Source organism: Bactrocera latifrons, unplaced genomic scaffold (genome assembly GCF_001853355.1).
Source record: "Bactrocera latifrons isolate USDA-ARS-PBARC rearing strain unplaced genomic scaffold, ASM185335v1 scaffold_33, whole genome shotgun sequence".
Lineage (NCBI taxonomy): Eukaryota > Metazoa > Arthropoda > Insecta > Diptera > Tephritidae > Bactrocera > Bactrocera latifrons.
The window spans coordinates 965340-981538 of record NW_017536963.1 but is presented as its reverse complement, the minus strand read 5'-3'; the positions used below and the strand labels follow the sequence as shown (position 1 = coordinate 981538).

Genomic DNA, 16199 nt, shown 5'->3' with positions numbered 1-16199 from the left:
GGGTTAGAATCTGCTATCTTTATCGATTGTCCAATAGTTTTAAGTGTCGGTATGCTTGTGTTATTGGTGCGAAAATGAGCTTCGAAAAAAGAGTCAACAATTAAATTTTGTTTTAAAATTGGTAAACTTTCACCGAAACGTCTTAATTGATGAAACTAGGTTATGGAGATGATTGTCTATCCCGTAGCAAGGTGCACGAGTGGTTTCAATGTTTTAAAAGTGCTCGTGAAGACATAAATAACGATCAACATGTGGGCCAATCAAACTCCGTACCCATGAAAGGAAAGCGTTATGCAGACGTAGAGGCTATTCAAGAGGCTTGCACCGGCATACTGATGGCCATATCGGCCAACGAGCTAAAACACTCGTTCGACATGCGTTTGGACCGTGTAAAAAGCTGTATTGAAGCAGAAGGAGACTATTTTGAATAAAATAAATTGATTTTGCMAAAAAAAAAAAAAAAACCATTTGTTCTGTGTTTTTAAGTCCTGTTGACTTTAGAAAACGCCCTCAGTTCATCTGTGTAAAATATTTTGTAATGTTTACGCAATCGAAATTGATTGAGATTGGTTGTGAATATGTTTGCTTTTAATGGATCCAAAGCATTACATTTACTTGAGGATTGAGCCTCGCGCTAACATAGATGAACGGCTATAGATTGTGTGAAGGATTTTCAAACATTAGTCGCCTTCGATTCGTTACTTTTCCATTTAAAAAAGCTATCTTATTAAATTTGAGAAAAGAGAGCGGGTGTAATCCTTAGTGAAGCTCAGTACACGGTATAACGAAGGCTCACGCATTTGCTTAGGATGGGTATGGTGTATTTTGCGAGCGCTTTTAAAATAAATATAAGTTCATGTACTTAAGAACTTTCAGTATATTTTTATTTATATTAACCCCAATTTCGGCAGTCCAAATTCTATTTATATTCCTTAATTGGTATACACTTTAATTATTCGTTTCTATTTGAGTATGCCAAACGATTGCATTTATACCAGTTATTTGTTCCATTCGCCACTAGCCAAGGTTTTACGAATCCTTAGTACTCGTATTAACGAAGATCGACAGACATATGTATATAGCCCAGGTTCATTTTGCAATTTATGTGAAACTGGCTTTGCTTATTTATGTGTTCCGTTAAGAGTTGCGATTTCATTAAACAATTTTTGGATTAAGAACTAAATTTGCAAAATTAATCCCACTATTTAAAACTAATTTTTTCATCCACTTCCTCATATATGACAGTTCCCTGTTTTTTTTCTTTTTTTTTGCTCACTGTAATATTTACTCGACATGCTCTAAATTCCCAGCAGTATTTGTGTATTCATTATAAATTGCTTTTCGCACAGAATTTTAAAATCCACAAAAATTGTTTATATATTTCCAATTTCAGAATCGCTAGCGGCTTTGATCTCTTGAAGAACAAAGTTTATTTCATTGATTAACTGACTCCGTCCAAACGCGCTCTAATTTGCTCACATATTTCCAAGTTCCATCGTTGTCTCCACGAGTTTCTGCCATAACTGATCAATTCTCATCAAGTTTTCGGCCTGCCATAGCAAAGCACATCACATCATGATCACCTCTTTATTCGAAGAAAATTTCTCTCCAGTGAGCATTATTTTGAGATCTGAAAGTGGGAAATAGCCCCCGAGAGTCAGATATGGTGGACGCGGAAGCAAATATTTCTTTTTCTTTAAATGCGGTTATTTTCGGCGATTTCGTCATTCAAATGGTCTAATAACGCTATTATTTCGTTGCTGTTAATGATCCTTCCCATCCCAAAATACAGACTCCACAACCTTGCCAGCTGACTGTTGTGTGTTTCTAAGCATTGGAGCGGGTTCATCGAATGCAGACCACTCGGATGCTGAGAGTTCTGTGCAAGTTCTAGTTCAAACATTTACGCACTAAAATTCAGATCAATATCTCAAAAACTGTGTGAGTAGTTCGAGTACAGGTAGACGGTATGGCTAAATCCACTCAGCTCGTTTTGCTGATCAGTTACATATATACATACATATATGATAGGGTCTCTGACATTTCCCCATGGGTGTTACAATATGAATTGAGATAATTTTTAATGCATTATTTGCCGCCCTGGTTGCTTTGTATAGCTAAAATCAATAGTTTGATGAAAAAATTTAGAAAGGAAATGTGCAAAATATTTATCGAAAGAAAAACATACATATAGAAGTTTACTAAACAATAAAATATTCATATGAAATGGAAAAAAGCGTAACACAAACCAAAATTATTAAACGATATTGTCCACCATCGAGATCGAGCGAGAATATTTTTAAGCGAATACACTGGCTTTTCGGCTAAAAAAATTTTACACGAGTGAGAGTGTTTTAGAAGCTTCTAAAATTGTCAATCCAATTAAAATTTTGACGCCACTCAATGTGAGGGGAAGAGCTGAAAATTGGTATAAAATACACTGCGCGAAAAAAAAACAGAACAAAACTTATTGAATTTCGTACAAATTGGCTTTTCGCATTTTCCACAAAAAACAGAACACAGTGAAAGATTTTCTGTTGTTGTTATTATTGTGTTCCATTCCCGTTGGCTTATGCGTGCGCTTGTGTGTGTTGAATGCGCTGACCTGTGTGTGCGATTTTTTACACGTTGTATTTATAACGATTACTTTTCCGTGCACAACTATTGTTTCAGGTTTATGACATTGTTTTTGGTGTCTTTTTGTTGCAAGTGTTCGATAGTTTTTTTTATGGTACCTGTGGCTTTGTGTTTTTCACATGTCAGCAACAATGTGTCAGCTGACATGCTACAATTACCAGCGTTTCAACGCCGAAGAGCATGCTTCGCCAGGCAATATGTGAGTGCGAAACAAAATCGCAGTGTGTTTGTATTGTTTTTGTAGTTTTTGTATGCTGCGAAAGCCATTGTTTAAATCTACCATTCCCATGTTTAAGGTCCATCGATTGCTTTACGGTTTATAAAAATTTCAATAATTGTTTTTGCTTCAGGTACTTTGTGGCTTTACTTGTTCTTTGCACTTATTTGCTTGCAAATGAGTTGGGTGAAAAATCAGTTCAGCAAAAATTCACTACATTTAGTACTATAATGACTTTTGATAAAAATAAGAATATCTGCTTAAATACTTCTTTATATTTTTAAGTTTTCACGAACTCAAAATTAATGTTTATAAAGGCTTTATTCACCTTTTGAAGACTACTTTTATAGCCTTCCATAGGATTCACACATAGCTTCGTTAGTTACAGTTATGAAGATTTGTGAATAAGCGGCATATTTTGAAATAAGGTACCGTTAAAATCTGACAAAAAATTACTTATTTGCGCTTTTAATTTTATGGAGAGTCTGAAGCCGGCAAAATTCTAACCAAGCTTAGTAAACGATCCTCGAAAAGCTCAATCGAAGACTATTAAGTAAAATTTCGTCTATCTTGGAAGCAGTATTAACTGCAACAACAACGTCAGCATCGAAATCCAATAGCTCTTGCCAACAGGTGCTACTTCAGACTGAGTAGGCAATTGAGTAGTAAAGTCCTAACAAAAATCAAATTCTATAAGATTTGGAATTTCCTATTGGCGCCAAATAGACTGCTGCGCTGTTGTGAACTCGGCTATAACGCGGTGACTACGCCAATAAAGAAGAAGAAGAATCTCTAAAATAAGATATCTGAAGTGGTTTTGATTTGAACTGGCAAAAGCAAGACATTCGAGGACTAAGCGTTGAGTTGATTCCTTCATAACTTCCTGCTGATATAGCTAGCAAGCGCAAATATGTACAATTTTACTGCATGCATTCCGAGCGGATAGTAGCCAGTTATAATTACTACTACAACCATTGAAAATTGACGAAAATATACGACTTACTTTCAGCCAGACAGACCTTACGATTTCACAGCTTCATAAGAGAATCACAAGAAGCTGACGAAGTTCCTACCCGTTGCTATTTCGTACTTATTGAGAGTGAAGTACCTGTTCTAGCAAGCGTGCCCACTTAGAGTTTCTTGCACTACCGTTGAGGTTAGGTACCTAAACCAGTCGAATCTTGTCGTAACAAGACTATTGGTTTTAATATTTACAGTTACAAGATTATTACAAAAGAAGTTTTAATTGAACACTTATATTTGAAATCTTCTATTCTCTTTGACAAGGAGAGAGCGGTAGCGAAATATACAACTCGTCTCAGTACCGTTATGTAGGATCACAGAAAGTCCACTAGTTTGGCACAGTACAAAAAAAAAAAAAAAACAGATTGTAACAACAACAATGCAGATTAAATGTCGAAGACGGTGTAAAAAGCAAAATAGCATAGCGTGTGGCACGTGCAACGCTGCCAATTGGTGGCAACACTGGTGCTGTGAACCAAATGAAAAAAGTGTGTGTGTGTGTGCATGCATCCGCATTTGCCACTGGCTGTGCTTTCTGCCATTACACCATTGTCTGCATGCGAACTTTTGTTTATTTACGTTACATGATAACAGCCATTATATAGCTCAAAGCTGTGCGCGTCGCGCCGTCGTCAAGTACTCTCTTCACTCACACACACACATCCAAATATATTTGTATATAAAAATGAGCAAGGGCACATTGTTTGCTAGCTGCACGCAAAGCGATCGTTTGTAAGCGGCAATTTGTGCCGAAAATATATTGTAAATTTGGTGCATGCACACCGTTATGTCGGTGTTAGCATCGCAGCTCCACCAGCCGCATCAATTGCCACCGTCGCGCCATTAACTTTGATGTCGGCTCGGCAACGTGGAGAGTTGAGAATTTAAAATCTGATTTGCTTTGCGGCAGATTGCCTTGACGCATGTTGCATGTAACTATTTAACGTTATTTGCAAATATGTGTGTGCTACTTGGAAAATAAGCGTGCCGTTGCGGTTGACCCACGTGTTACCTGTAACGTGGCAAAATTGCTTTGAATACCAAATGCATACAGGGTGTTACATTCGATTCTTTAATTAAATAATTTGTCGGTTAAAGCGAGAGTCATAACGAAACATAGTTGTTTTTGTTCAGCTACTCAAAAGATTCTGTAACTTGAAAAAGTTTTAAGCACATTCCTTACTACCACCGAATCTGTGGGCATAATCGCCCAAGCAGATGGGTAATACGAGCAACCATGGACCGGTTTCGCGCCACGTTTATCCAATTGGTTAGTGCGTCTCCTCAGAGACTCCATACTTTGCGCACTGGAAACGCTAATATTGCTTTGGGGCAGATTATCGAAAAATACTCGAATGAGTCCATCCACATTATGGAAGATTTTGTATAAGGATTTTGGTTCACAAGTTGAATGGTTGAAGGTCGCATTTGGATCATAATCCACAAGTGATTGTTGAGACATCTTTACATTCTCAAAAAGTCACTGTTTGGTTTGCTCCATGGTTAGCCAAATATGAAGCCAGCGATAATGTTGCAGTCAATGAGGAACACTACGGAACCATGATTAATGACTATTTCGTGTCTGAGTTGAATTATGTTGGTGTGGATGACGTTTGGTTACAGCAAAATGGTTATACAAGCTCTACAGCTAACAAAACAAACAGTTCATTGAAGGAAACTTTATGTGTAGTCGCTTGTCTCCGCAGATATGGCTGAGAGATGGCCCCAATTGCTGCAAAAATTGGTCTAAAATTGGTCCTCGCTGGTGAAATTCAGTCGCCCGATTTAATTTAAAACTTAATGGCAACCTCTTTTCTTTATGATAGAGCTCAATTCTTGCTCACAATATTAAATTATATGGTTTTAATTCTTGTGGAAAACCAGTTGTCTAAAAAAATTTCCTTACGAAGGCTTGAAAGGTAACGGGATTTTCAACAAGGGGGCTACAAGAGTTAAAAAAAAAAAATGACTGCGCCATTTCGTGAGACAAAAAAAAAAAAAAAAACCAAACAAAAAATCAAACTTTGCGTTCAAAAAATCGATTGTGACATTCGTTGTTTTACTTGACCATCGTCCATACCCATTCAATTTGAGCCAAAACTATTCAGTTATCACTGCGCGGAAGAGTTACCCATTCACAGTAACGTGCCGGTATTGGTATTGATCATCACAGAAGAAGTACGGCCCAGTGACGCCGCCGGCCCATAAACCGCACCAAACCGTATCTTTTTTTTGGAATGCAGTGGTGACTCATGAAGTACGTGTAGATTGCTGCCTAACCAATGACTCATATTTTGCTAATTGACGAAGCTGCAGATAATTTTTCGATGAAAATCCGTATCATAGTTGTTGCTCAGCCCAATTTACGAGCATACGACGACACTGGTGGTTAAACGGCTTCAGTCCTTGCGTTAATTTGATTTTGTAAGGATGTAGGCCAAGATCTTTGCGCAAAATTTGCCACAATGATGTCACAGAAATGCCCCATGCTTGAGAACGACGTGTGGCAGACTGATTTGGGTCTTCCTCAAGTGAATGTGGATTGAAATTTTTCCACTAGATACTCAAATGCTGATCTGACCGGATGATAAGATGACCATAAATTGGACGTATCTCTCTTAAAGTTGAGGCCACTGACTCCGAATTTCGGTAGTAAATTTAAATAATTTCGCCTCGTTGTTGTATCGTGTGTCTTACCACGATGAAATGACAAACCTTAGAGAAGAGAAATGTCAAAAGAGCGGAAAAAATATGGTGTCTGCCGCTTTGTTAACAAACAGACGACTATAGGTATAACAATGAATATTAATTTTATGTCTCTCACTTTACAAGCGAATCTCAAGATCAGGAGAGTCTTTTGAAATTTTTCCAAAAACAAACACACTTTATATTGAAACACAAGGAAACCTGCACTTATATTCTTGTTATGTATATGGTAAATGCAATCAAGCCGCATACAACTCTGTGGTCAACGGTTGGCGGTTAATCGTTTATTAAGAGCACTCACATACATACATATGTACTATATAGCATATGTACAAGCCACTACTATATATGCATCATATGCATAACATGGTGGCCTCAAGTCCCGGTGGGAGCTGCCAGCATTTTGCAATTTACTGTTATTGTTGTACGTCAAATTTACCGTTATTGTTGTGCTTGCAATTTTTATTATCCGCACTGCAATTTCGTTTTTTTACCTGTAGTCTGCAATACGCCGCGACCATTGTGACCGTGAATAAACAGACGCCCATACAAAGATACTCACCGGGAGGGGTGATCTATTTGTGTGACGGAAAGAGTTCAAGTTCAAAGCAAAACAAGCCCACGTGTTTGTAAGTGAGGACCATGATAATTGTATCATAAATTTTGCAAAATATTTAAAAATGTCCTATCAGATTTTGAGCAAAATGTGTGATTAACAAGAATTATTGAATGAACAAGTTCAGGTTTGGCAAAATATATTGTGATAAAAAGTATCGGGAAATTGTAAATAAAATGAAAAATATTTAAAAACCATAAATAAATAGTTTTTTTTGCCTTCAAAGTTATCTCATTTATGCCAACGATTTTTTCCTTCTCGAAAAACATATATCATAAACACTTTTTGGGTTGGCCTTCAACTCCTTTAGCGAAAGATAGGATGAGTGCTCATCTTCCTGAAAGAAGTTGCACATCGGAGCGGTAAGTCTACTGTTACTTTAATAGCAGAAACTTCTACCTGAAAAACACTATAGTGTTCCGGTTGCATATATAAGCTTCGACCCATCTGTGAAAAAGCTCTAATTTTTCAGGAAATTACCTTCTCAGCTTCTTACAGCGATCTTTATAGCAACAGACGTGCCAGCAATATGCACAGGTGCTATGTGTATGCAAAATAGCATTAAGTTTCTTAGCGTGCATAGGCTTTTCTATCTCCCACCAGACTCGGTAACGGTATAAGTGAAGCGATACTTCTTTTGCACTTTCCTCAAGAGTAATATATATGGTGCAGAGGCATAAAGGTTGACAACAAATGAGATTTTGAGAGAAATGCTCTGCGGAATACTTATGGTCTTTTGTGCCTTGACAACCTATGACCGTTCCCTCGACAGCGGCTTGCTGCGTAAGTCATGTCGTACGTATGGACGAAAACACTCCAGCTCTGCCAGAATTCGACGCAGCACCCGTCGGGGGAAGCAGAGGAAGAAGACGGCCTCCACTTCATTGGAAAGATTTCTTATTTGTGTTATTTTTAAACAAATATTTATATTTGAAACCTATGTGTCTCAAAATATACTCTGAAACGACTCCTAACTCTTTCCTAACTCAAAAACCTCAAAACAATTACATAATTTAATATCAAATTGGAAGTGACGAAAAAATTGTGTATATAGTACATATTACCAAATCAGTGGATAAGCATGCCGCATATGCATACATACGAGGTGTGTTCAAAAAGTATCGCGAATTTTGAATTTTTTGTGGCGTTATGTTGGTACTCATGTCTCTCACTTATGCCGACAAGCTCGCCCTTTTTAAATGTTCATTTAATTGCTGATAGCTGCTTTGCTTGCAGGTGTTTTGGATCGTCTTCGATTTTTACCTATTCAAAAAATGGATCAAGGAACCGGAATCAAATTTTGTGTGAAAAACGAAATTAAGTGCGCGGCTGCATTCCGAATGTTGACTGTGGCATATGGAGAAGCTACCTTGGACCGAAGCAACGTKTATCGGTGGTACAAAATGTTCTCAGAAGGCCGAGAAGATGTGACAWAAATTGGCTTTTGCACCACGATAACGCCCCTGCTCACACATCGTTGGCCAAAAACAACACACTAATAATGCCGCAGCCCGTATTCCCCCCTGTGACTTTTTCTTGTTCCCTAAACTGAAAAGGCCCATCAAAGGACGACGTTACGCTTCTCTTGACGAGATAAAGACGGCATCGAAGGAGGCGCTGAAGAAGATAAAAAAAAATGATTTTTTGAAGTGCTTCAAAGATTGGAAAAACCGTTGGCACAAGTGTATAATATTTCATKGGGATTACTTTGAAGGGGACAAAATAGATATTCATGAATAAATAAATAAATAATTTTTGAAAAAACCCAAAATTGGCTATACTTTTTGAACAAACCTCGTAGATCATGTGATAGTGTGTTAGTTGTGGCTAAAAGTGTCGCTCACATGCTGTCAAGCACAATTTGTCACCGTCAATGGCATAAAAACCGAAAAGAGAAAGAGAATATAATGGAAATACCTGAGCAAATGCAAAATCTCACAATGGGAGCTGCTGGAGGGGTTTGTGCTGACAAAGGTGGGCAAAAACGCCTTGTGCATACATGATCCATGTGAAAATTCGTACACACGTGCTAACATGGAACTCGCTGGGTGCAATTAGGTAGCGCTAACTCAATTCACTGGATTTTTTTTCTTTTTTAAATGTATTATGTTGGCGTTAGTGCTGCCAAAACGTCCAATCATCTGATTTTATTTATTGGTTCAAATGTACGCTAATGTCAATGTAGGTGTGCTGAGATTGTTACAAAATTAGCTATAAAGAAGGAATCTATTTTCGAAGCCTTTGTTGTAGTTAATTGGTTGAGCGTTTAACTTTGGTTTTGAATTCCACAATCTGCAGGCGACACATTATACATATATACATATGCATTAGGCAATGGAGCTGAACGTGTTGAGCTCCATTTAAGCACCATTTTTTATTCTCTATTTTTGAGATACTCTGAAAATGCTCTTTTGAGAATACTGGCAAATAAAAATGTAGACTGCAAAGCTTGATAGGATTATTGTATTATGATTTTAAAGTATCCACTTAAAAATAATTAATCATATATATATATATATTTCTTATTTAAAAGTTCAGTGCTGGAAACTACACAAGGTTGAAAGGATTAGGGAGTTACGTACAGTTAAAATTTTCAAAAAATCCATTTTTTAATTTTATTTTCTTTTTGTTCATATATTTAAGAATACATACAGAACACACACTTCATTTTGTTCCGGTGAATATTTCCGAAGTTACAAGCAAATTAGAAAAGGTGTTTCAGAGCGCCTGGAAGCGCATTCCAAACTTTAAACGCCGTTTTCTCCAAAGGGTTTTTTTAAAGTCAGTGGACCAACATTGCTCAAAAATTGTAAACCGATTAGTCTCAAATTTTAATGCGAGCTTTTTAAATATATTAGTTTTTAGTTATTAATAGAAGATATTTTTGACCGATAAATATTTTTTTATAAGCAATTTGGACTGAAATTTGGCTCATAAATACATTTTTTATGAGAAACTGAATTTTTGTCAAAAGTTTTATTTTACTTATTCTTTCGATTAATTACTACATTTAACATCAACGGAATCTGTTTTGTTTTTTTTTTTAATTGCAGAGGATCTAGTTTAGAGATATAATGGTCACCACCAAACGTCTTTTTTGAAGGAAGCTTTTTCTAATACTAAGTCTTCGAATGCAACAGTAAGGATTAATAAATTTAAAAGTTTTCTCTGAAAAATTGGTTTTTTTCGTCTTTCGCACTGTATATAACCCCTTAAGGAGAGGGTGGAGCCATGTGTAGAAATCCACGAAAATGAGGAAAGTTCTCTTAGCGCCATTCACTTGGTCGTGGCCAGAAACAATTCTTTTACACATGGTTCAAGCAGCTCACGACTTCCGGTCTTCGACCATGTATCCTCTGGCTAGCCAAAATAACCTCCGTTGGAAAGCGAACTAAAGTGAACAAAATAAGCGAACTAAGTGAACTAAAGTGAATATCTTTCCCCAGAATTTTGCGCTGGGTTGAGATCCACAACGTAAAAAAACACACCCCTATGAAAAGGACACAGCATCCTCGGATGAAAGACCCCCTTCAGATGACGACCATTGCAAACGATGACCAATGATATCGATGCCTTAACAACCGCGTCTCCAGGAAGGAAGCAAAGCAAATGGCTCTGATAGTGAACGAGGGCAAGACGAAACATCTTTTGTTATCAAAATAAAAAAGGCGTAGCAATTGCCACTTGGCTCCCGCGTAAATATTTACGGTCATAAAGTTGTAGATAATTTCGTCCATTTTGGCCAACAAATGCTACTTAAGAAAGAATAATAGGTAGTTGAGAAGTAAAGTCCTCTCTCGACTAACAAAAAAAAAAAAAAAAATCTGTAATTCACTTATATGTTATTCCCGTTCTACTATATGGTGCAGAGGAATGGACGATGACAACATCTGATGAGTCTACGTAGCGAGTTTTCGAGAGAAAATTTCTACGATTTTGATTCTTTGCGCACTGGTCACGGAGAACGTCGCATTTGATGGAAATATACGACGATATTGACATAGTTCCGCGAATTAAAAGACAGCGGCTACGCTGGCTAGGTTATTTCTGCCGAATGCATGAAAACACTCCAGCTTTGAGAGTATTCGACGCAGTACCTGCCCTGTCTCTTATACACATCCCGGGGGAAAGAGAAAAAGAGAAGACCTCCACTCCTGGAAAGACCAGGTGGAGAATAACTTTGCTACACTTGAAATCGCCGATATGTTTTTTGCCTAGGAAATACTAACATTCATTCTGTCTAACCTCAAAATCCAACTTTGTTATTAAAATATAAACGCAACGCGACCGATGAGGGTGGCTAAACCCAAGGTTCCCTGTTGATCTTGTAAATTTCCATTTGGCGTGCATTTCGCCCATTACACGCCAACTGTGACGCTGCAAATATTGCAACACCAACAACTTGTAATAATGTCTTTTGCGATTGTTTGCTTGCAGGACTTCAACAACCGGCATTTCCTTGCTTTTGCACAGTTTCATTTCTTGGCCGCCACTTTGTTTGCACTTTAATTTTATTTCTCATCGCCACCGCATTGTGGTTGCCACATTTAAATGGTCACAGTTGGAGCTCGACTGTTTGTTTTAATTTTGTTTATCTTTCTGCTGTTAACTTGGTCTGCTGATTTGTTGCGTGTTCGCTGCTATTTGGAAAGCAGTTGTGCGTCCATAGAGAAAAGAGCAAAGCGGAGAGTGAGTGAATGGAGAGGAGTGTGTGTCGCTTAATGGTAACCGCCATTTTCGATTTGCTGTAATAATTACTACATTGCATTGCATTACTTCGTTTGGCGCTGCGTTGCAATGCTTTGCACTGATTGCACCGATTTCACAAGCGCAGCTGCAACTGTTGCTGGCGGCGACGCAATTACCCACCAACCGAGAAATGTGTGCTCAGGGAAATTCGATTAACTGCGGTTCATGTCAACGGATGGCTGAAGACACCCTTTCGTTTTACCTTCAGAAACATACACACACACACACACCTCGATTGACAGTTCTTTTCCCCGCTTTGATTAGGTTGGTCTCGTTGAATTGTTTTGCTTGTTAATAATTAAATTTACATAAAATGCTTTTTTTTTTTACTTTGCTATATATTTAATACACGGATATATATTAGTTCACCCGTTAGTGGAGTTTTGTTTTGTTTTTAGAGCTCGTGTATGAATTTAAATTATATTTATTACCTGATTTTGCTTCTTTAATGGCGTGTTCTCCCTTCTATATCACAAAATTTTGTGTAGGTGCGCTATTCTCTTTCAAACTACTCTATCACGCAGTCTTAACATCAAGCGATGTCCCAATTTAAGGCGATTAGCCGAGTCATAAAAGCTAAGAGAGTTTTAAAGCGTTGCGAGCTTGAGCTGCTCAGCTATGTATGCATACATATTAACAGCCGAAATTAAGAACTACGTTAAAAATTAATATCAGACAACTGCGATGGACTACCGACTGATCCATTCATAAGTTTTACAAGAAATATTATACCAAGCTTTCTCCTACGACTAGTGAGCGTAGGTAGATTTATATGTTTTGAAACGATTACTATATGGTAGAAGATTTAATCTTAAATCCCAATGTAAATGATTTAAGGAAAAAATTAAAAAAAAAATTTGAGTGAACTTCAACTTCTCCGAATAAAGCTGATAACTAGGGTTCCATATCATAGAAGCCTCACAAAAGATTTTAAAAGAATTTTTGTCATAAGCGGATCTCTAAATCTTTGTGTATTTTATCTAATGGTAGACACTGTATAAAAATTTCAAAATTCGATCTGATTCGTTCATTATAGAGTTTATAAATCGAAAGCCAACGATGTTATCGAAATAAAAGTTTACAACAACGCGTCGGTCGTTTTTTCTTTTCGCTATTTGGCGCCAATTGGAGATACCAGGTCCTTCTTCACCTGGATTTTCCAACGCAGTGAAGATCCGAAAACACAAATTCGTTTGTACACTGGTCTCCACGCAAACCTTACCACTATACTTTATTAATTTTTTTATTTTTTCAGGAAACATAGAGATATAGTTCAAATTAAAACTGAGTATTTTAAATATTTGATTGCTTGCATTTTAAAATGTAGCATTAAAAAAATAACAATTTTTTACCTAAAAACGATTTTTTTTCAAAATTACCCAATTTTTTAATTTTTGATATTTTGCAAAAATCGTAGGGCATGGTATAAAAAATACATTTATTTAATAAACTTTTCAAATTTTTTTGTTTCAGCTACTTATTCGGTCGGAATCACGCCAGCAGCTGGGGCACTGTTTTTTTTTGGCGCCTCCGAAGACAGCCCATAACTCCGTTATTTTTCAACATTTTTGTAAAAAAAAAAACACTAAAATATAGCTGAAAATATACCTTATTACGCTCAAAGATGTTCGAAATATTCAATCGCGTACTTTCTCTTTAAAATATTCACGAAAATCGCCTAATTCTTCATGCGTGACACTGGTTTAGCTCTTTAATGGTATTTKTTAGTATATATATGCATTTTACGTCGAGAACTTGAATTAAAAGCGTACAAAATACAGCAAGAGGATCTTTTGAAAAACTCTTAGAAGATTCGACGTTTTCGAGCGAAATTTTTTTCAGGAATGAAGCCCATTTCTGGCTCAATGGTATGCAAATAAGTAAAATTGCCGCATTTGGCACGAAGAGCGATCTGAGGAGTTTCAAGTGCTGCCATTCCAACCAGAAAAACAACTTTTAAAATGATGCCGGTGAGAACGTAACTGCCAATGCCGACTATTTCATATCTGAAATTGAAGTTCGTGATCTCGGCGACATTTGGTTTCAACAAGATTTCCCACACATCGCCTTAATCAATGGATTTATTGAGAGAACACTTCGGTGTGCAGATAAATTCAGCTTTTTGGCGGGTGGATTGACCACCAAGATCGTGTAATATCTTACCGTAAGATTTTTCCCTGCGGGCACATGTAAAGTCTGAGATCTATGCGGACAATCCCGCTTCAAGCAAAACAAAACATGGACCATTCAAGTTTTTAATTTACAATTTCTTTGTATTTTTTTCTAAGTAGAGAAACTCGCAATGGATCACCTTTACTATCACATTACATTCGTAGACAGTTTTATTTTCTAATTTTTCCTTCCTTAACCGAAAGTAGGGTCCTTGGTATATAAAAAGTCCAATACTTAACCATCAGGAGACGCTAAAACAAAGTTTTTCAATTCGGTTTGCCTTTTACGTACTGTTTCAGGCTCATTTTCACTGTAAAAGGAATCACAAACTTATCTTTTTTTTCCTCGTCGGTAACAGAAAAATTCTCAACAAAATGCATATTATTTCTCAACTTAAAAATCATATCTCTGGGGATTTGTGTAATAGCTGGTAATTTCATTTGAGGGCGGTAATACATGCGTATTCTGGTAAGTTTCATGCACCCGGCGACGATATGAGCGCCTACGAGCTTTTAGTATTTATAAGGAATTGAGTTTAAACTGTGGTTGTTTTGAAGAGCGTACATATTGCTATTTTCTGAAACCAAGCGCCAAAAGTTATGGTCGAAATACTCACAAAAATAATTAAAAGGTGTCCACATCTGTCTATCTTCAACGTCCCATTCATCATCATTTGAGCATTGACGAGAATTAACAAGATTTTTTTAAACCCACTTTAAACTTGGTTTAGCCTGTGTTTGTCATAGACCCACGGGTATGACAGATTGCTCTTTCTCTAAAACTTACGTCGCTGTTTGTTCTTCTAAGACCTTATCATATTCTTTTTCCAAGTCCTCTTCATTATCGCTATTGACGAGCAGGTCTGAAATCTGCCGCTCTGAAATTTTACTTGCCATTGTAGTAACACGTTACAAGTGTCCAGCGGTCGGGACGTTTGAAAAAATGTGTATATATGTATTTGAACCTACACTTTACAAAACCGTTTTTTCGTTCAGCTGACCACACTTATTGCGCTTTACTTCGCAGTATTGCCAGAGTAAAATAATGTGCTTTTTAGTACAAATTATATATATATAGCTACCTATTTAAATGATCGTTTATGCAAAAACTATTCTAAAATTTGAACAGATATTTAAAAAAAGTCAGTAGGCTGGACAAAGGGACCGAGGAGGTTAAACTTAGAATCAGAGAAGCCAGTCATGGGGGTAAGAAAGCGAGTGATTCCTAAGGGAGTATGAATTTTGCCCTGTTATGAAGCCAGTTACGATTTTTTTTAAATAAATACTTAAATTATCATGTTTAAAGGATTATTTTGTATTTACAGAAACGAAAATCGCAAAAATATGCCATTATGATGGGCACAAATATTTAAAACACGCATGCACACACAGAGGCTGACACACAGACTTATGGTTATAAATAAATTTAGATTTGACTGAACTCACCTTAGTCGCGGCAATTCACAGTAGACCCAGTCCGTGACTTCTTCCAGTCGTACCTCTCGGTGGGTATTGGCCAAATCAGATTTATTGCCGGCGATTACAATGGGAATATCCTTTGGCAGCAGTAATTTATGGCATGAAAAAGAAGAGACAGGCGAAAAGAAAAGTGTATTTATACGTTTATATTGATGCATGTGAGTTGTGAGTCTAGAGCATTGAGAATGCTTGGGCTTTAGTCTTGTTTGTAAGTGAAATAGCAGTAAATAAAAATCTGTTAGTGATACCCGGTTTTGGAATTTAGATAGAAATATTTCGTTTGATTCGATTTGGTAAAATCTCTTAACCTTTCTTTTCTTACTAGAGTGTGAAAATAGGTGAAATCGGATGATAACTTAACTAAAAGTCTTAATATTCTTATATAACAGTCAAAAAAAAAAAAAAAAAGTGAAATTCTTTCTCTTTCCAGTATACAAACCAAGAAGCAATTAATATAGCGATATACAACTTTGCACGAATAGTATCACTGAAATGCACCAGCTGATGACCAAAACCTATCCAAATAGAATTAAGTTCAAGCTCCCAGCTACCAAATATGTGGACCCAGTAACTATAGTTGACTTTTTAACGAAAGTATCAA

General features: G+C 36.9%; 1 protein-coding gene across 1 annotated transcript in view; it reads right to left on the bottom strand.

The window, feature by feature from the left end:
• Nucleotides 1-16199, bottom strand: part of LOC108971192 (GTP-binding protein Di-Ras2-like) — a 79521-nt gene that overhangs the window by 43744 nt on the left and 19578 nt on the right. The window contains exon 3 of the mRNA XM_018937078.1: nt 15566-15675. Coding sequence (XP_018792623.1) covers nt 15566-15675 — 110 coding nt within the window. The remainder of the gene's footprint in view (nt 1-15565; nt 15676-16199) is intronic.